Source organism: Oncorhynchus gorbuscha, linkage group LG05 (genome assembly GCF_021184085.1).
Source record: "Oncorhynchus gorbuscha isolate QuinsamMale2020 ecotype Even-year linkage group LG05, OgorEven_v1.0, whole genome shotgun sequence".
NCBI classification, from domain to species: Eukaryota; Metazoa; Chordata; class Actinopteri; order Salmoniformes; family Salmonidae; genus Oncorhynchus; species Oncorhynchus gorbuscha.
The window spans coordinates 78,053,722-78,074,416 of NC_060177.1; the positions used below are offsets into that span (position 1 = coordinate 78,053,722).

Sequence of the window (20,695 nt, forward strand, 5' to 3'; positions counted from 1 at the left end):
CACGATTTGATATCACGGCAGTGGTGATTTTTAGCATGTAAATCTTGGTGGGGCAAAAAATATGAACAACGGAATGCAAAGCCACTACACGAAACAATACATTAATTGCACTCAAACGGTGCCCACAAACTGTTAGGACCTACAGAAAGCTGTCCAGACATCTTACCACTGCCTACAACTGGCAGAGCCTTTCTGGAAGTGAAACAGTTCATTCAGCCTCCTACTACCCTTAAAAAAACATGGCTGACTTGCTTAAACAAATGTGGTTTCTAATGACTATTGAGATGTACAAACTGGCATAAGGGAATGCCAAGCGGATAGGAGGCAATCCGTCATTTCAATAAAGACAATGAGCGAGCTAGGACAGATGTAACGTTAGTCAATACAACTATTTGTTTAGCACTTAACATACAGCGACAGAATTCAGAACATGGGCTGTTCTTACAGTGCTCTCTCTGTACACCCAGTTAGAACCGTCGGCTAAATAATACAATATTCAATGATTCATTTCTCTAAAACAGGTTATAGGCTACAGAACAGTCAAAAGTAGGCAAAGTTAAGAGCGGTATATAGACCAAGTTATTAGGGTGAGGCAGATGTCTACAAACATCTTACTACACAACATTCGTAGTATTACTTTCTTAGTGTTAGGGGTGTGTATTGGAGTCGATGTCAGGTGCAGGAGAGCAGAGTGTAGTGAACAGGCACACTTTTTATTCCGGACAAAATGACAGCACAAAATGACGAAATGTGCCCAAAATACAGAACATAAACAAAAAATAATGAGCGTAACTATATCCACAATATCAAAATACACTTAACACAAACAATCCTACATGATGGGGAACAGAGGAATAAATACATATGAATTGATTGGGGAATGAAAACCAGGTGTGCAGGGAACAAGACAAAACAAATGGATAAATGAAAAATGCCGGTAATGCGGAACGCCGCCCGAACAAGGAAAGGAGCCTACTTCGGCGGAAGTCGTGACACTTAGCTACAGTATACATATCTCCCTGGCATATTACATCATTTATGAAGCAGCATACAAAACATATTTGGACTCACATTGTTGTGCTCGGCTCACTTGAACAGGAAGGTGGCGCGGAGGTCCTCCAAGTTAAGTTGTTTTGAACGCTGCACAAATCTTGCTTCATTGACAGCATGGCCAATGTTGAATTTTATCATTTGAAACATAGAAAAGTGCCCCTTAATCCTAGATTTGGGAACACACAGCCACTGTCACTGATTCCTTCCAAACCACTCGTTGAATTGCGATTTACAACTTGTGTTGGATGGCCAATGAGCACCGATACGTTTTATCTATAATATATTTTCATTATTTCTCTTCCTATGACAAGGATTAAAAATTATTTGCCAGTAGATTGTCGACTTGATTCATGATGATCACTGCTAGCTAAGATTGTGAAAGTATGATGTTGACATGATCATTCCAATCAAAGCTACTGTACATATAACGTGATTTGAAGTCGTTTCATCTGTGGCCAATGACCTTGAGCCTTCTTGGATGGGCACTTCTAATTCTAGGGGCTAGAATTTTCGAAGTCTACGCTTAGACTTGGCGGTGACGTAGTACCCCATGAGTGACGGAACACTGAGCCAATCACGGTGCAATATTTTCTGTTGGCATGCCCCACCACAGAAAGCACTGAGCTAGGCTGAAACACCTACATTTTGGAGCTGCCTTACTCAAGAAAACAAAAAAGAGACCACGTTTATATGCGGCCTTGTTAACTCAACGATATATATTATTTTTACATAATTTTCAAACTGATATGTGACACGTATTAATACCAAAATAAAATGCAAAACAGGCAAGCTCCCCCAAAAAAGTATTTTTAATATATATATATATTTTTGCAAATAGTGTGGGGCTCAAAACCCCACCTGCCCTGAATGACGGGTTGCACTGTATCGTGCTACAAAACATACATTTATACCAACATTTTAGAATACCCTAGTACCTTCACATGATACTACCGAGTTGTTCAGCCCTACCATTCTAAAGAACCCGGTAGAGCCTGATATATAATGTTTATAACGTCTGTTTTTATAAATTAAATTGAATTTAACTAACAGCCACTAGTCTCTTGCATGAGCATGTCATATCACGTACAGCTGCACCATCGAGAGCATCCTGACCTGTTGCATCACCACCTGGTATGGCAACTGCTCAGCGTCTGTCACACCCTGACCATAGTTTGCTTTGTATGTTTGTATGTTTTGTTTGGTCAGGGTGTGATCTGAGTGGGCATTCTATGTTGGATGTCTAGTTTGTCTGTTTCTGTGTTTGGGCCTGATATGGTTCTCAATCAGAGGCAGGTGTTAGTCATTGTCTATGATTGGGAGCCATATTTAGGTAGCCTGTTTTGTGTTGGGTGTTGTGGGTGGTTGTCTCCTGTGTCAGTGTTTGTACCACACGGGACTGTTTCAGGTTTTCACGTTTCTTGTTTTTGTAGTTTATTCATGTATAGTTTCATTATTAAAGAACCATGAATTATAACCACGCTGCAGTTTGGTCCGCCTCTCCTTCCCAGGAAGAATCCCGTAACAGCATCTGCTCAGTAAGGTGCTACATAGGGTAGTGCGTATAGCCCAGTACATCACTGGGGCCAAGCTTTCTGCCATCCAGGACCTCTATACCAGGCGGTGTCTGAGGAAAGCCCATAAAATTGTCAGAGACTCTAGTTACCCAAGTCATAGACTGTTTTCTCTGCTACCGCACAGCAAGCTGTACCGGAGCGCCAAGTCTAGGACCAAAAGGCTCCTTAACAGCTTCTACCCCCAAGCCATAAGACTGCTGAACAATTAATCAAATGGCCACTGGACTATTTACATTCCCCCCCCCCATTTGTTTTGTACACTGCTGCTACTCGCTGTTCATTATCTGTGTATAGTCACTTCACCCCCACCTACATGTACAAATGACCTCAACTAAATGGTACCCCCGCACACTGACTCGGTACCGGTATCCCCTGTATATAGGCTCGTTATTGTTATTTTATTGAGTTACTTTTTATATTTTTTTTACTTTAGTTCATTTGGTAAATATTTTCTTAACTCTTCTTAAACTGCACTGTTGGTTTAGGGCTTGTAAGTAAGCATTTCACGGTAATACACTTGTTGTATTCGGCCAATGTGACAAATAAAGTTTGATTTGATTTGAAACAAGCCTAAACATTTCACAGACAGGTGTTGATTTTTTACATTTTCTTTAATGTATTGGCAAAAGACGAGCACAGAGGAGATTCCAGGACTGCCCTATCAGGTGTCAGAAGGTCTTTAGGACTCCTCCTTCTCGTCTCCGTGCGTGATGATGTAACACAGTGACTTGTAGTCGATGTTGCCGGCCACGTCAATTGGAGCCACAGAGAAGGCCTGATCCACCTGAGGATTTCATCAGGAGAGGACAGTGGGGTTAGGCAACTCATTGGGAAAGGATAAAAATAAATGTGAACAGATATTGATTCTACTGTCCTTGTAGGACTGTACTACTGATTGAATGATTGATCCCTCTCTCTCTCTAGTAATTTGTCAACTGTGTGATTTAAAAAAAAATGTATTCTTGTTAAGGAGGTAAGAAGGAGTTAGACATTACCAACCTCATCTGCTGTGAATTTATCAGCCTGGTTCATCAGTAATCGTCTAAACCTAAAGAAAATTGAAAAGACAGAAGAAATTGAATAAACTAACATTATACTCTACGTCATTGTACAGTTTGGCAAACTAGGAAGAGATTCAAATGATACTGACTCATCCTTGTTGACGAAGCCTGTGCCGTTTGGGTCAAAGAGCTTGAAGGCAGCGAGGATGGTGTCCTCGGGGTCTGTGCCTGTAGGGGGAGAGTCACGGTATATTCCATAGTTCAGCTAGCACGGACACACACACACACACACACACACACACACACACACACACACACACACACACACACACACACACACACACACACACACACACACACACACACACACACACACACACACACACACACACACACACACAATCCAGCCGAATAACCAACAGTGTAACCCACATTATATGACATAACATCATAACATTGATATCAGGACATTCATACAGAGGAAACACTGATGATTGACTGTCCCTATGGCAAGATTAAAAGAGACTCAGCCTTCTAATTGTGAAGTAGATTGTGTGAGATGCCGAGGGATCTCACCATTGAGTTTCTCCCCAAACAAAGAGAGGAAAACGGTGAAGTTGATGGGACCCTTCCCCTCGTTCAACATCTCATCCAGCTCCTCATCCTTTACGTTCAACTTTCCTGGGAAACAAAAAAACGAATGAATATACCAACATATGCACATGAACGCATGCACACAGACACATTTGTAAAGAGACTGAATACCTAGCTGTCCATAGGTTTCCCTCAGATCCTGTTTTTTGATGACACCATCTCTGTCTTGGTCAATACAGCCGAAAGCCTGGAGACAGACACAGTACAACCATAAGTTAGTAACAGTGGTGTAAGGTAACTAGTACAAATACTTTGAAGTGCTACTTAAGTACTTTACTAGTAATATTTTTGAGAACTTTTACTTTTACTTCTATACATGATCCCTGACATCCAAAAGTACTTGTTACATTTCGATAGCAATATAATCCAATTCACGCACCTATCAATATAACAAGTTATGTTGCACAATATTGAATCATTCCAATATGGTATCCTTCGACACAGCCGCATACATTCCAAGTAAGGAATGCAGATTATTCCTGTGTACCTGGTAGTGCTGAGGCTGACCCTCTTAAATAGCTGTCGCCGCACTACTTCCTCCTCTCCTATTTTTCGTCTCATTCCAGAGTGGATTCGCTTGGTAAGAGCTCTATGTTAGAGTATATGGGGGCAGAAGTATACCCACAGCTATTCAATAGCTTGGAGCAATTAGCTAGCTAGCCTCTCCATCTGGGTGCTCTACTGTATATGTTTTGCACCAGCGGACTTGCAGTTCGCACATGATAGTGAGCTAGGTGTCGTGAGGCACCACGTTTTCATCTCTCACAAGGCGCAGCTAAACACCTTCTTCACTCACTTTGAGGATAACACAGTGCCGCTGACACTGGCCGCTCCAGAGGACTGTTAACTCTCGTTCTCCGTGGCCGACGTGAGTAAGACATTTAAGAGTGTTAAGCCAGCCCTGACGGCATCCCTAGCCGCGTCCTTAGAGCATGCACAGACCAGCTGGCTGAAGTGTTTGTGGACATATTCGATCTCTCCCTATCCCAGTCTGCTGTCCCCACTTGTTTCAAGATGTCCACCATTGTTCCTATACCCAAGAACGCAAAGGTAACTGAACTAAATGACTATCGCTCCGTAGCACTCACTTCTGTCATCATGAAGTGCTTTGAGAGGTTAGTTAAGGGTCATATTACCTCCACCTTACCCGACACCCACTGCAATTTGCATACTGCCCCAATAGATTCATGGATGATGCAATTGCTATCGTACTGCACACTGCCCTGTCCCGTCTGCACAGGAGGTATATCTATGTAAGAAAGCTGTTCATGGACTACAGCTGAGCCTTCAACACCATATTACCATCCAAGCTCATCATTAAGCTTGGGGCCCTGGGTCTGAACCCCACCCTGTGCAACTGGGTCCTTTACATCCTGATGGACCGCCACAAGGCGGTGAAGGTAGGCAACAACACCTTCACTATGCTGGTCCTCAAAACTGGGGCCTCACAAGGGTGCATGCTCGGCACCCTCCTGTACTCCCTGTTCACCCATGACTCCGTGGCCACGCACACCTCCAACTCAATCATACAATTTGCAGAGGACACAACAGTGATAAGCCTGATTACCAACAATGATGAGACAGCCTACATCCACATTGACTGTGGTCGTTGAAAAGCTTCCTCGGCGTTCCTCTGCTTTCCTTGAAGTACACATCACTGATCATTTGAAATGGTCCACCCACACAGACAAAGTGGTAAAGAAGGCGCAACAACACTTCTTCAACCTCAGGAGGCTGAAGAAATTCCCCTTGGCCCCTCACTGGTACGACATCTGCACCGTCCGCAACCACAAGACTCTCCAAAGGGTGAGGCGGTCAGCCCAACGCATCACCGGGGGCACTCTGCCTGCCTTCCAGGACATCTACAGCACCTGGTGTCACAGGAAGGCCAAGAAGATCATCAAAGACCTCAGCCACCCGAGCCACTGCCTGTTCACACAGTTAACATCCAGAAGGTGAGGTCAGTACAGGTGCATCAAAGCTGGGACCAAGAGACTGAAAAACAGCTTCTATCTGAAGGCTGTTAAATAGTCGGCCTCCGCCCAGTACCTTATCCTGAACTTAGTCACTGTTACTAGCCGGCTACCACCCAATTACTCAACCATACATCTTAGAGGCTGCTACCCTATGTACAGACATGGTTAACCCATTTAAAATGTATATACTGTATTCTAGTCAAGTCCATCCTTTTCAACTATTGCTGTACATATACTCTCCTATCCATGTATTATTCAGATATACTATATAGTCTATCCACATACTGTCCATCATTTCTATACATCCCAACCACAGGTTGGTGGCACCTTAATTGAGGAGGAACCGCTCATGGTAAGGCTCCCCAAATACAGGTGTGCCAAGCTTGTAGCGTCATGTCCAAGAAGTCTCAAGGCTGTAAATGCTGAAAAAGGTGCTTCAACAAAGTACTGAGCAAAGGGTCTGAGTACTTTTGTAAATGTGCTATTTCAGTTTTTTTTTATTTTATATAAATTTGCAAAAAAATATTGAATCAATTTTAGAATAAGGCTGTGATGTAATAAAATGTGGGAAAAGTCAAGGGGTCTGAAGATTTTATAGAGACGTGCTTGTGTTCCTAGCTCCAACAGTGCAGTAATAGATAACAATACGCACAAATCTAAAAGTGAAAGAATGGAATTCAGAAATAGAGAAATATTAGGACGAGCAATGTCGGTGTCCAGAGTATGTATATATTTAGATGCACCTGTACAGGTGGACCTGTTTGCAACTCAGGAAAACACTCATTTCCCCAGCTGGTTCTCGATGTCGGACCCTACAGGACCTCTGGGTCTGGACACCCTCGCTCACGATTGGCTTTACGTGTTCCCACCATTTCCCCTGATCCCAGCTATGCTAGACAGGGTCATTTTGATGGGCCACCAGCTGCACTTGATAGCTCCATGCTGGCCGAGACCACCATTGTTCAGCCTCCTGTTGTCCCTCTTGTCGGGGACTCCATGGCAGCTGCCCCTGAGGCCCAACCTGCTCTTTCAGACACTGTGGCATCCGGACCCACACCGCCTCCAGCTTTGGGCTCGGCCTCTGAAAGGTGTTAGTGGACCAGTCTATCCGTGCTCACATACGTAACCTTTGTTGTCATCCCTAGCGCCTCTTCACTGGCGTACTCAATAAACACAAATAGAGCATTTGTAAATTATGTTTGAGTTTTGAAGTGTGTCCCTGACTGTCCCGAAAATAAATCTTGTCTTTTCATTTGCTTCATATAAGGAATTTGATGTGTAGAATTTACTTGTACTTTTACTCAAGAATGACAATTAAATATTATTTCCACCACTGTACTTAAGTCCATTTAAAACAGATACTTTTAAACTTTTACTCAAGTAGAATTTTGCTGGGTGACTTTCACTTCTACCTGAGTAATTTTCTATGAAGGTATCTTTGCTTTTACTCAAGTAGAATTTTGCTGGGTGACTTTCACTTCTACCTGAGTCATTTTCTATGAAGGTATCTTTGCTTTTACTCAAGTTTGATAATTGAGTACTTTTTTCACCAGTGGTTATATTGCTTTTGTTTGGTTTTTACCTTCATCATAAAATAAATAATTATTATCCAAATGTATTTATCACTTATATTTAAAGCAGTTTCCTCTGATGTCTAATGTCTATGAACCAGCAATCCAAACTACCAATATAGCACTTTTATGAATTAGACAGTGAAAGTGTAACTATACCTCCTTAAACTCCTGTATCTGGGACTGTTCGAACATGGAGAAGACATTGGAGCAGCTCTTCTGGGCTCCTCTCTGTCTCTTATTAGCAGCCTTCTTACTGGCCTGAGAAACCAGGACAAATAGACAGACACATGATCTTTGCTGTCTCTCAGTCTGACCAGAGTGAGAGGAGAGAGGGAGTTACTTACATCAACATCAACATGTAATAATTGAACCAATAATTGAACCATGTATTCTACGTGAAAGAGTATTGAGTGATGAATTCAAACATGTCACATACATTTAAGCCTCTTCTTCTTCTTACACTAAAACATCCTAGTTTTACTTGACCAAGGTCACCCAAAGTTGGTATGATTTCAATTCAATTCAGCATGATTTACTTTTAAGGACTTATATTTGTAATCAAAACAGTAGGATATTATAAAAGGGCTTTGAACACTGTAAAAGGAGTTCCAATAGAAAGCCAACACCAGATTTACTCTCTACATAGTCAAAAACACTTCTAATATTGTATCACAACAATGAACTCCATTCCAGATCAATATTACAGAGATATATTGCTCAAAGAAAAGTTAGATGGCAAACGATGAATAATATGGAGAATGTGATTTTTCTACTCACCATGTCAGTGTGTGGTGCGATGTCTCTCTTGGTCCAGGACTATGTGTGATGAGTGGGGAGGGTTTATATGTATGGCCCATGTTATCTTCTGCCCTCCTATAATAAGCCTGCAGTGGGTGCCATAGTCCCTTACATGGCCATCTCTAACCTCTCTCTGTGGGAACACGATAAGGACCCAAGGACCAGGATTCCACTGGGGTGGTAGAAGGAGATAGGGAGAGATATAGTGCAGGGGGAGGGGTGATACAATGAGAGCAGAGAAGGGAGAGGGAGAGAGAGGGGAGGTGGATGTGCAGAGATACGGTGAGAGAGCGGGGATGGCGGGATATGGCAAACGAGGAGGTGAGATTTAGAGGATTGTGGGTATTATGTGATGCAATGTGAGTAGTCAGTAAAATCTCTACCGATGAAGAGTTGAGATGTTACCCATTGGTATGGCTGTTGTTTATACTCTTATTTCAGTTGTGTTGGGTGTTTGCCTGATTTTGTGTTACTCACCTACTCTTAGACTTTGCTGAACAGAAACTTTACAGTTCTTTATGACACCAAAGTATGTGGTCATGTACAGCAAAAGCCTAAATGTTTTCATGATGATAGACACAAAATAAATTGATTTTTTTTATAGCAACTTTATTTACAATAAACAAAGCACATTCTCATTCTTAGATATACATATTAGCAATTAAGACCTAAACTCATCATACATACCTTTTATAAAGAGGCATTTCATTTCCCACTAACAGTAAGTGAAAGACTAAACTGCAATACATTTGAAACGTATAAATCCTTTACTCTTGAGTTACTGTATCTAAGGTAACATCTCTGGATTGTACAGACATCAGCAAACTGAAAACATACAGATGTTATGAATCAATGGCAATGCTTTTCACATGAACGTTATATTACAGTACTAACCAGGCTTCAAACACCTGCCATCGGTGGTAGCTTGAGAACATGTTATAACAAGGGTTCAGTACTTGCTCTGACACACCACCTTTGCATTGTGGGTACTCCAGGAAATTTACAGAGACTCTGTATAGTACTGTACACTAGGAAAAATACTGATTTAACCTGCCTCTTTGTTTTCCATAGTGTGTGTGCTGTGTGGTAGAGTTATGTGTCAGTACAATGAGTTCTCCACACATATATTCCCTCTCTCACCAGTGAGTAGGGATGCTTTAAAAAAAAGGGTTGGGTGAGCTTAGATGGGAGGGGGTTCTTAATTGGACAACAGTCCATCCTCTCCTCGACTCTTCTGTCCTCCTCTCTTGTGTGACCTGAACCGATAAGTGGTCAAGGAGAGAGTTAATTTGTTTGTAGGCGAACAGAGGAGTGTCCTCCTCACTTCTATAGCTTCCTCTCGCGAAGGATACTGAAGTGCATCCTCCGCGGCAGAGTTTTGAAATCTGCCCCCTTTGATTCAGCTGTTGTTCACTTGGAGGAGAAAGCATGCACATATTTCAAAACAATACTTGTAGTTTTATCTATAAAATGTCCAGCACAACTCGCTACATTAGTTTTTACTACTTTACGCCTCTGTAAACGTCATTTGTATGATGACCCGCTTGTGAAGAAGGAGGGACTAATTTCATACAAATGCATTTGTTTCCATGTTTCCTCCCTTCCTCTCCTCGATTACCGTTGACCTTTTTCAAAAGGAGGCGAGGTGAGGATGGAGGAGAGGATGCGAGTTGAGCAAAACCAATTGAGATTCTCCAGAGTCATTTAATGCAGCGGTTCAGTTCAGCCTGGTTCACCTGTATCACCCCCTATAGGTGGGAGGCAGTTACGACCCTCTCACTGTGTCAGCATGCACGCTGCCATCTTACAGGCTACTGCAGAGATAAGTGCTGCCCCTCGGCCACTCCCTTCCTCTGATTGGATGAAGGTGATGTCACAGTGAGGCGTCAGCTCACGCACAACTTTGTGGAACCTGTCTTGGAAACTGTGGAGGGAGATCAACATCAGGGTTAGAATAACATCCATGACATTTTCACTAGATATGACTAGCATCATTTGTATGTTACAGACTTAGTGACCCTCTGTCTCTCTCTCTCTGCCTCTCCCTCCCCCTCCTCACCAGGGGTGGAGTTTGTAGACGGAGCCGTCAACGCCCACGGTGATCTTCAGCACCTCCTGGCTGCGGCGTTCTCTCATGCGATTGATTACGGCGGCTAACCCCGCTCCACACATGTGTGCTGCCCGCGTGGACACGCTCTCACACGCCAGACGCACTATGTCACAGTCCAACTCCGAGGGCAACACGCCCAGCGTGGACAGGATGTTGTAGATCTGCTTCCTGTCACCAGAGTCACTGAGAAACACACAGGGTGAGAATACACAGAACATTTACTAAGGAACCAAGACTTACTGAGCGTAGCTTTACTGTCTCACACAGAAGACAGTCACTGACACAAACTGTGTTGCTGTAATTCTAATAGTGTTGACAGATGTTATTGTCATTTCACGGTTTTGTCTTGACCCCTCACCTCTCTATCTGGGAGACGTAGCGCGTCTCAAAGCTGCCGCGAGTCTTCAGCAGGTCAGAGGCTTCCCCGTTAAACAGCAGCTCTTCATTCACCAGCTTCAACAATACCACCCTCACCAGCTCTCCCATGTACTTCCCACTGATCAACTTCTCGTAGCTACAGACAGATGGAGGGGGGGAGACAGTAGAGGGAAGCCGCAGGGCAGAGGAGGTGGATGGAGAGAGAGTTGTGCGTCACATAACACGTCAACCTCTATATATATCCCTGTCATCATCATTTCCCAGCTAGGCTGAAGAATAAGAAGGATTGCAAAGCAGGAGAGCGATCTCTCCATCTCTCTGTCGTTGTGAGTGGAGAGAGAGATAAAGTGCCAGGGTGAGTGAGGCTCAGCTCCTCGGTTGCCTGTGTGAAGAGACTGTCAGAGCAAACGGTAAACAGCCATTAGCCTGGTTGAGCACTGGACAGGAGCTCATTAATCTGACCCTGACGTATATGGGCCTGCCACTGGCCACAGCCAGGAAAACAACCTGGTTACCTAGCGACCACACAGGCTGTAGGTCAGTCAGGTGAGCGTCATAGACAGGTGAGGGAGAGAACGAGAGAGAGAGAGAGAGAGAGAGAGGCACGTTTCCACATGTGCTTATCCTCAGGCTGCATGTGCAGTGTGTCACAGAAGCATGTGCAGTGAGTCACAGAAACATGTGCAGTGACTCACAGAAATATGTGCAGTGTCACAGAAACATGTGCAGTGTGTCACAGAAACATGTGCAGTGTGTCACAGAAACATGTGCAGTGTGTCACAGAAACATGTGCAGTGTGTCACAGAAACATGTGCAGTGTCACAGAAACATGTGCAGTGTGTCACAGAAACATGTGCAGTGTGTCACAGATACATGTGCAGTATTAGCTGAAACTACTGGTAAAAAAATATAGTGAAAGCAAGTGCTTCCACACAGGTGTTTCCTTAATTAATTAAGCAATTAAAACATCCCATCATGCTTAAGGTCATGTATAAAAATGCCCAGTAACCCATTATTTTGTCTACCATGGCTAGAAGAAGAGATCTCAGTGACTTTGAAAGAGGGGTCTCAAAGGAACACAGGGGGATTAAAGGGTGTGTGTGTGTGTGTGTGTGTGTGTGTGTGTGTGTGTGTGTGTGTGTGTGTGTGTGTGTGTGTGTGTGTGTGTGTGTGTGTGTGTGTGTGTGTGTGTGTGTGTGTGTGTGTGTGTGTGTGTGTGTGTGTGTGTGTGTGTGTGTGTGTGTGTGTGTGTGTGTGTGTGTGTGTGTGTGTGTGTGTGTCTCAGTCACCAGATTTCAACCCAATTAAACACTTATGTGAGATTATGGAGCGGAGCCTGAGACAGTGTTTTCCACCACCACCAACAAAACACCAAAAGATGGAATTTCTCGTGGAAGAATGGTGTCACATTCCTCCAATAGAGTTCCAGACACTTATGCCAAGGTGCATAGAAGCTGTTCTGGTGGCTTGTGGTGGACCAATGCCCTATGAAAACACTTTATGTTGGTGTTTCCTTTATTTTGGCAGTTACCTCTAGGTGCTACTTTCAAGAATCGATTAATTTAGCCACTTTCATGTCTATGAAATGTTTAATCACCAGTGGAGATTGGAACACCCCCTAAACATAGAAGGGCCTGGTTGATTCTTGGTGAAGCAGACAGCTCTCCAGTACTCACAGTTGTTGTCCAGGGTTGAGTGATGTCTCATCCACCACCCTGTCGTACTCCAGTCTGAATTCCTCCAGCTCTCCGTTGGCACCGAAGGCCCCCCACTCTGTGTTCACACACATCCTCCCCTCTTCTCCCTCCACCAGCTCCACTGTCCTCATCTCCTCCATGTAGCATGCGTTACACCCAGTACCTGGGGACAGGACAATGCTCATATTACACTTGATTTGTGTGTTGTATTACAGACAAACACCAACATAGTTGGCTTTAAAGACGGGTAGAGTAGGTGGTAGGTAACAGATTAGTGGATGAGCAATCAATGTGTGTGTGTGTGTCCTCACCCACAATCATTCCCACTTCGCAGCTGCGGTCCTCATAGTAGCAAGATATCATGGTAGCAACTGTATCGTTCACCATGGCAACTACGTCCATCTCAAAGTCCTGAAGAGTAAAGGAACATTTCAGTACGGATCTATTTACATGAATCTCCTGCGCATGTTTTACAAATGTCTCATAGCATGTCTACCATAACATATTTATAATTGTGTGTATCGTAAACATAGAATCCTTATCCTGTAGTAAAAACCCTACCCCTCTTCTCTTGATGGCATCTCTCAGTAGTCCCACCACGTTGTTACCCTCGGCTCCAGACGCCTTGAACCCTTTGGTCCAGTTCAGTAGGATGCCCTGGGAGGAACACACAGGTTAGAGTTAGGGGCAGGGTTGGTAGCAGGGCTTAGAGGAGGCCGGTAGGCTGCACCTGAACAGGCAGTTACCCCACTGTTCCTAGGCCATCATTGAAAATAAGAATTTGTTCTTAACTGACTTGCCTAGTTAAAATTTAAAAATAATTTAAAAATAAATAAATAAAATAGGATGACAGGCTTATTGTAATGTCTGGAACAGAGTCAACCTTGTGGTGTACATATGTTTGATGTGTTTGATACCATTCCATTCCAGCCATTACAATGAGCCAGACCACTTATAGTTCCTCCCACCAGCCTCCTCTGACAGACACTAACTCAGACAATCAGTCACTGAGGTCAACTCTCTAATCTGAAGTCTCTAAACTTGTGTGGATCTTGTACTTAGTCCATGTCGTACCTTGTCTATGTTCTCATGCCGTACGGGGAAGGAGAAGGTGAAACCCAGAGGAAGCTTCCTGTGTTTGATGTGATGTCTGTCCAGGAAGTCCGATATACACTCTGCAATGTAGTCAAAGAGCTGAGAAGAGAGAGGGAGGGAAGAGGGAAAAGGAGAAAGAGGGGAAGACGGAGAAATGGAAAGACAGGATTTATGGGACACTAATTACACTGGTCAGCACAGTGCACTTCTGAGTGAACACTTCTAAGTACACTAGTGCTGCACGCTCACCATCTCAGCTGTGCCTGTCATTGCGTCTTCAGGGATGGAGTACATCTGGTGTTTGGTCTCCACCTTCCATCCCCTCTCCTCATCCTCCCCCACCTTCACCAACATCACACGGAAGTTAGTCCCCCCCAGGTCCAGGGCCAGGAAATCCCCCACCTCTGACACAGCGCAGCATAGAGAAGGTTGTCATAAAGGATCAAACACACACTCGCACAACCAGGGTTTTTTGGAATACAGTTTTATTGTGGAATATTGTATTTCAAAAAGCCCTAGACACTGAATGTAAACTAGATCTATTAAGAAATGTAATGTTCGTTCATGTTCTTTCATGTACCATTCGGTACAAATAGACTATCTATCATGAATTTACATTGTTATTTCACAAGAAGGCATTGAATAAATGGGTTGTTGAACCAAATCGGTGGCTTATGCGAAGTGTAACTTGGTCAAAAAAAACTTCATAACTTCACAAAAAACATGTTTTCCAATCTCAAGAGGTAAAAAGCAATCAAGTAGACTATAGCAATTGCCTATAAAGAGCCAAATAAAGTAAGTGTTTAATGTAACAGGTTTGACTGTAACAGGGTTGGTGATTTCATCTTAAATCAGCCATAAATAATCTTGTGACAGGGAGAATGGAAGCTGTGTCCAACAGTGAGGGGCAATTGAATGCAAGCTTATTCTTTTAGGGGAAATTGTTCAAACCTTTCCAGCCTGTATGGGTAACAGGGTTGACGTGTTATTCCCGACCCGCTCAGTTTTCCACCACAAGACACCAGAAAATTGCCAACATTTTTAAAACCAGCTCACCTTTTTATTACAACATGATTTTAAATGTTTCTATAAAATACATGTTTTTAAAGGAATAATTTCACCACATTAAAACCAGAGTTCAGTTCACGTAACAGGGTTGACCTTAAAATGAGGGACCAATGTGAATTAATCAGTAATCACATTAAATCATTAATAATCTTCAGGAATGACTGTCAAAGCAACAAAATAACTAGAGTTTTACATTGTTGGTGAAAACTTTGAGAAATGTTGTGGGTAAGTGGGTTAAAACCTTCCTAGAAGTCAGAGGGTGTGACTTCTATTTCATATTGAAATTCAGATAAGTTGAATTCTCTTAGTTGTCTATATTAAAGGGCACTTCATTTAAAAACCTCTACGGGATCGGTGTCCCTATACCGGGACGGTTGCACTAATGTGTGCTAATGTGATTGACATGACAGTTGTAAGTAACAGCAAACTTTCCAGGACATAGACATGTTTTATATGGGCAGAAAGCTTACATTCTTGTTAATCTAACTGCACCGTACAATTTACAGTAGTTATTACAGTGAAAAAATACCATGTTATTGTTTGAGGAGAGTCCACAACAACAACAAAAAATGTATCATGGCAACTGGTTTGATAAATTCACCTCTGAAGGTAAATAATGCACTTACATTCTGTAATCTTCCTCGGATTTCCCAGAGATAAAATGTAGCGTAGTTTTGTTTCATAAAATACATTTTTATATTCAAATGTAGGAACTGGGATCTACAGTCTCTGGCTCCACACCCATCCCGCATGGCCATCTAGATGTGTGAAAGTGAGTGTATAAGCTAATGATCCATCATGTAGGACTTTCCTTGGAGTGTGTAAACTTACACTTTGTATTACCATATCATTTTTGTATGTTCTCTATAGTTATGTACTTGAAAATGTATCAATTGACCAATTTGGCACGTTTGGGCAGACTTGATACAAAATATTGTTCAGTATTGCAATGCTTCACTGGATCAATCTGAAACTTTGCACACACACTGCTCCCATCTAGTGGCCAAAATGTAAGTTGCGCCTATAAACTGCAATATTATATTATGGCCTTTCGCTTGCATTTCAAAGATGATTAATTTTTAGTTTTATAGAAAAAGTTTTTTGTTTGTATTATCTTTAACCAGATCTAATGTGTTACATTCTCCTACATTCATTTCACATTTCCACAAACTTCAAGGTGTTTCCTTTCAAATGGTATCAAGAATATGAATATCCTTGCCTCGGGTCCTGAGCAGTTAGATTTGGGTATGTCATTTTAGGCGAAAATTGAAAAAAAGGGTCTGATCCTTTTATTATAACAGGCTTTTAAAAATGCAATATTGGTGCACAATTTCTACTTAAAATATGAAAGATACGCAAAAGGCACTCATTTCGTTGAGCGACCCAAATGAGGTAAATGCTTCTACCTGATCCCTCAGGAGTGGAGTAGACATAAGTGGGCAGCATTTTGACGCTGGACTCCTGGTGCGTCTCTACACGCAGTCCCCGGTCCATCTCCCTCATCATCCTCTTCATCACCTCCTTCAACTGCTCCTTCTTCAACCTGAACTCCGACAGAATCTGCTCCACCTGGGGAGGGAGGGACGAACAGGGTCAGAGCAGGTCTCATTCATAAAATACCTTTTGAATAGAATCACATTATTTCCCCCCAAGGAAACGCCAGGTGTGGCATTTCTCAAGCCCAAGGACACTTTACATACGTCACAGATAAAGTACAGCAGGGGTTCCCAAACTGTTGTAATCAACGGTCAATGGTTACTCTTTAAGTTGAGTCTATGACAGTCTATTACAAATCAGTCTGATAGTACTTGTGATGGTGTTTCAATCTGAAGGAAGTATGGTTTGAATTGACTGAAATGCATCAGAAAGGTATTGGGAAGTTCAGAAGATCCCCAGGCTATAATGTTCTGGAAACTTCTGTGTAGAAAAGAACGTTATCATTGATGCTATTTTCCCCCCAGTCTGATTTAGTGCCTGGTCTTATCCACTCTGTTCTAATGTGTCCCTTGCAGCTTGTGGGATTGTAGAGGGAAACAGAAGACACATACGTGTTCCTTATCTTTCAGTGATGGGGTCATAATATTTTGTAACTTAAAAGAGTGTGCCACATTTGTAGGAGGAAAACAGAAACCGCTCTGTTATTACAACCGCATCTAGCGGCTACCGGAGGTTACTGACGTAACCCCAGTTCTATGAACCAAGCACCATTTTTTACTTTTCATTTCAGAGTTTTTCTCGCACACCCATTTTAAATCAGGTGACCCCACATGGGTCGTTAACCCTAGTTTGGGAAACGATGGAGTACATAATTTATAGCACAATAAAGCAAATATTGAAAAAAAAGTTGTGTAGGAGAGTAAGGGATAATGAAGATTTAATATTTCACTTTAGCCCTTGCTCTCCATTTTTGTTCATCTAAAATGTGACCTGCTGAAACACAAACATTGAAAACAAATAACATCAAATGTAATAAGTTGAAAGTCAAAGAAGTTGCTATTTGCAGTATGCCCTGTTTGGTGGTTGCCTCCAAGACACACAGAATTTCATCCAGCTATTTCACAAAGAGGACAAAGTAGTGAACTGAACATCTGACAAAGCTTCTCACCCATAATTTCTTCTCAAACACGTGGCAGTCTGTGTGTGAAGACGAGTTAATTCAGACAACATTCATGCAGAACAGTATGAGTAATAATAGTAGTCAAATTATAACATAATTAAGGCAATAATGTACAAATTATTTGAAAATCAATTCAAGTAACTCAATCCTAAGTAAACTATTCTGACGTTAAAACCTAGACTGGATACCAAAATTAGTTCTCATCTAAACTCTTCAGAAATGTGTGTCTTACCATGAGGGCTGTCTCTAGCACAGAGCTGAGGTTACAAGGCATCTTCCCCATCTGGCCCGTGTAGGCGCTGACACACGGCATCTTTTCTAGCCTTACAAATGACTCTCCGTGTGTATCTAGGTGTATGGAGAGTGTGAGTCTGCAGAGCCAGTGGACTGTAAATACAGTTGAATGAGGACCTCAGCTGTTTTTATGCTCTGGTAAAAGGGGCTGGCCGGAGAAGATGGTGGCCTCTGTACACACACAAACACCCACACCCTAATGCCTCATCCCATCTGGCCAAGGTCATATGGTCAGATGAAATATCTATGACCTGATTTCAGGAGAGCTATAGACTGAGTGTACAAGACTGACCAGGTGAATCCAGGTGAACACTATGATCCCTTATTGATGTCACTTGTTCAATCCACTTCAATCAGTTTAGATGAAGGGGAGGAGACAGGTTAAAGAAGGATTTTTAAGCCTTGATATAATTGAGACATGGATTCAGAGGGTGAATGGGCAAGACAAAATATTTAAGTGCCTTTGAACAGGGTATGGTAGTAGGTGTGAGTTTGAGTGTGTCAAGAACTGCAACGCTGCTGGATTTTTCACGCTCAACAGTTTCCTTGTGTATCAAGAATGGCCCGTGTGTATCAAAAATCTAGCCAACTTGACACAACTGTGGGAAGCATTGGAGTCAACATGGTCCAGCATCCCTGTGGAACGCTTTTGACACCTTGTAGAGTCCAGGGCCTGACGAAATGAGGCTGTTCTGAGGGCAAAAGGGCTGTAACTCAAGGAAGGTGTTCTTAATGTTTTGTACACTCAGTGTATATTATACCTTTCTATTATCATAACAGGTCAATTTGACTTTGCTGTGACTGAATCTGTCACATGTGTAATGGCCAACAAGATCTCAATGTTTTATCAATTTGAATAAAGATTCTGGCTGGTAATGAGAAACCCCAAAAGCAGACTAACTAAATAAACGCCTCAGACAGAGGTAAATGTTGATCTAAACTAAAAACCACTTAAAAAATCATTTTTAATTCCATTAAGTTAATTTCCGATCTGTATCTATGCGATGACCTGACTTTAATTTAGTAGAACAGATAACGTAATTTGACCTAGAAATAGTTGAAATGCAGATTATTGTCTTTGCTTTGAAAGCGTGGCAGAGATGTGACCTAAATCAGTGGGTTTAAGTGTAGCCTATGTCGTTGGGTTCAACATGCACATGATTTGTGCCTGTGTACGTGTACCTAGGCAGATCAGATACTGGTAGATGCAGGTTAATTTTGCATTACTCAAAGTCTATCATTATTTAACTAGATAAATATACATCTAAATTTAGCACACTGCAAAGTTGAATGGCCCATAAAATCAACAATGAAGCTTTGTAGGCAAAGGGTTCCTGTGCTTATCACTCAAAGGTTATCAAAAACTGCTCCAAAAATAGCCGTGGTGACCCTTTCCTCGGTGCCAGGACCTCCTGGTTTCAGAGTAAATGCATCAATAATCCAGACATACAAGTTGACACACACTGGGTCCACTACAATTCTTATCAGTAGACTGTTAAGAGATTTGGCCAAACCTTGAACTGCAAATTAAGAACGTCTGACTTTAGTTCATCCAAACATTCTTTATTCTCTAACAGTATAAACTTGTGTAATAATTCATAAATCATTCAAGTTTGATTGAACATACACACACATACTCACACGCACACACACAGATACAGACACACACACACACACACACAGATACAGACACACACACACAGGCATATGCATGCTGCTGTTTGAGAAATCCAGCCATGTTTGATTTGTGTCAGGTCCTTTTATGGATGGAACTTGAACGTGTGCCAAGTGCTTCTCCACAGCTGATTATGCCAGCTAATTGAACCCAGTTAGAGCTCTCCAGCTAGGCTGTTTGCTGAGATGGCCTGATGGGTGAGGCTTCCATCCACCTGCCTCACTCATCAGATAAGACCCCTGACTTAGAAAATAATAATAATACGTTCTATATTGAGAATATGGTGAAAGTAATAATTTAGAAGTAAAGCAAATATAGAACCAATTGTATAATGAGGCATTTAGAATGCTGAAGACAAGTAAAATATCCAGAACATTTATCCAAATACCTGCTAATTCATTCATGTCCTCATGATCTGTTACACTGTTTCATGCTTTCATGGACTTTTGCAGTGATTTATTCTTAAACTTCTGGAAACTCAGTTTGCTAGATAAGTAAAGTTTCCACTGCCCTGGGAGGAGGTGAGATTTCTGAGACTTTCTTAGGACAATTTAAAAGGGCACTTTAGGTCATTTTCCATTAACGGATTAGATTATCACAATGACAATTTGTAACATTAAAAACACATGGTAATAGTTTTCTGTTTTTACCTTGTCCATCGTATGAGGGTCCATGTAACACAAGTCCTGCCGGTCATGGGTGCTGTCTGCTGTCTGCTGTCTGCTGTCTGCTGTGGAATAGTACAGTGTTGTCCAGGTGGGCGACAGGAGCAGGTTAAAAAGTAGCGGTTTGTTTTAAAGGTGCTACATGAAGAACGCAGAAATGTAAAGATAAATAACAAACTTAGAAATGATTGGTCTTCATCTGTAAATACATAATACATGTTTTTATTATTATTTTTAAACTATTTATTTAACATGTGTTGAACAAAGGTCCAGTCATTTATGTCCAACCAATTCCTCCCTGCTGAACATTTTGTCTGCTGTTAGGCTAGTTATTTTGTAAAATAATAATTTACAACAATAGCTAATTCAGTTAAAAGTGTTCACTCAAAGGCCTGGAAACTATTTTTCTTAATTCGTGTGCTTTTGCAGTTAATGATGCATCCACTGCGGCCGTCAATATAAGTGT

The 20,695-nt window shown here is 42.1% G+C and overlaps 2 protein-coding genes across 2 annotated transcripts; both read right to left on the reverse strand.

Moving 5' to 3' along the window:
* Positions 1-3,219: 3,219 nt before the first annotated feature.
* Positions 3,220-8,665, reverse strand: myl7 (myosin, light chain 7, regulatory). The gene is made up of 7 exons (XM_046351236.1): positions 8,610-8,665; positions 7,989-8,090; positions 4,394-4,469; positions 4,205-4,309; positions 3,778-3,856; positions 3,627-3,675; positions 3,220-3,411 (listed from the first exon to the last, which is right to left on the reverse strand). The coding sequence occupies exons 1-7, from the start codon at positions 8,610-8,612 to the stop codon at positions 3,307-3,309; spliced, it is 519 nt and encodes a 172-aa protein (XP_046207192.1). The 5' UTR covers positions 8,613-8,665; the 3' UTR covers positions 3,220-3,306.
* A 553-nt stretch (positions 8,666-9,218) lies between these two features.
* LOC124036534 (hexokinase-4-like) lies at positions 9,219-17,983 on the reverse strand. Its single transcript, XM_046351237.1, has 10 exons — positions 17,828-17,983; positions 16,385-16,547; positions 14,160-14,314; positions 13,890-14,009; positions 13,377-13,472; positions 13,127-13,226; positions 12,795-12,978; positions 11,099-11,254; positions 10,690-10,923; positions 9,219-10,554 (listed from the first exon to the last, which is right to left on the reverse strand). Exons 1-10 carry the CDS (start codon positions 17,906-17,908, stop codon positions 10,407-10,409), a joined length of 1,437 nt encoding a protein of 478 aa, XP_046207193.1. The 5' UTR covers positions 17,909-17,983; the 3' UTR covers positions 9,219-10,406.
* Positions 17,984-20,695: the final 2,712 nt, after the last annotated feature.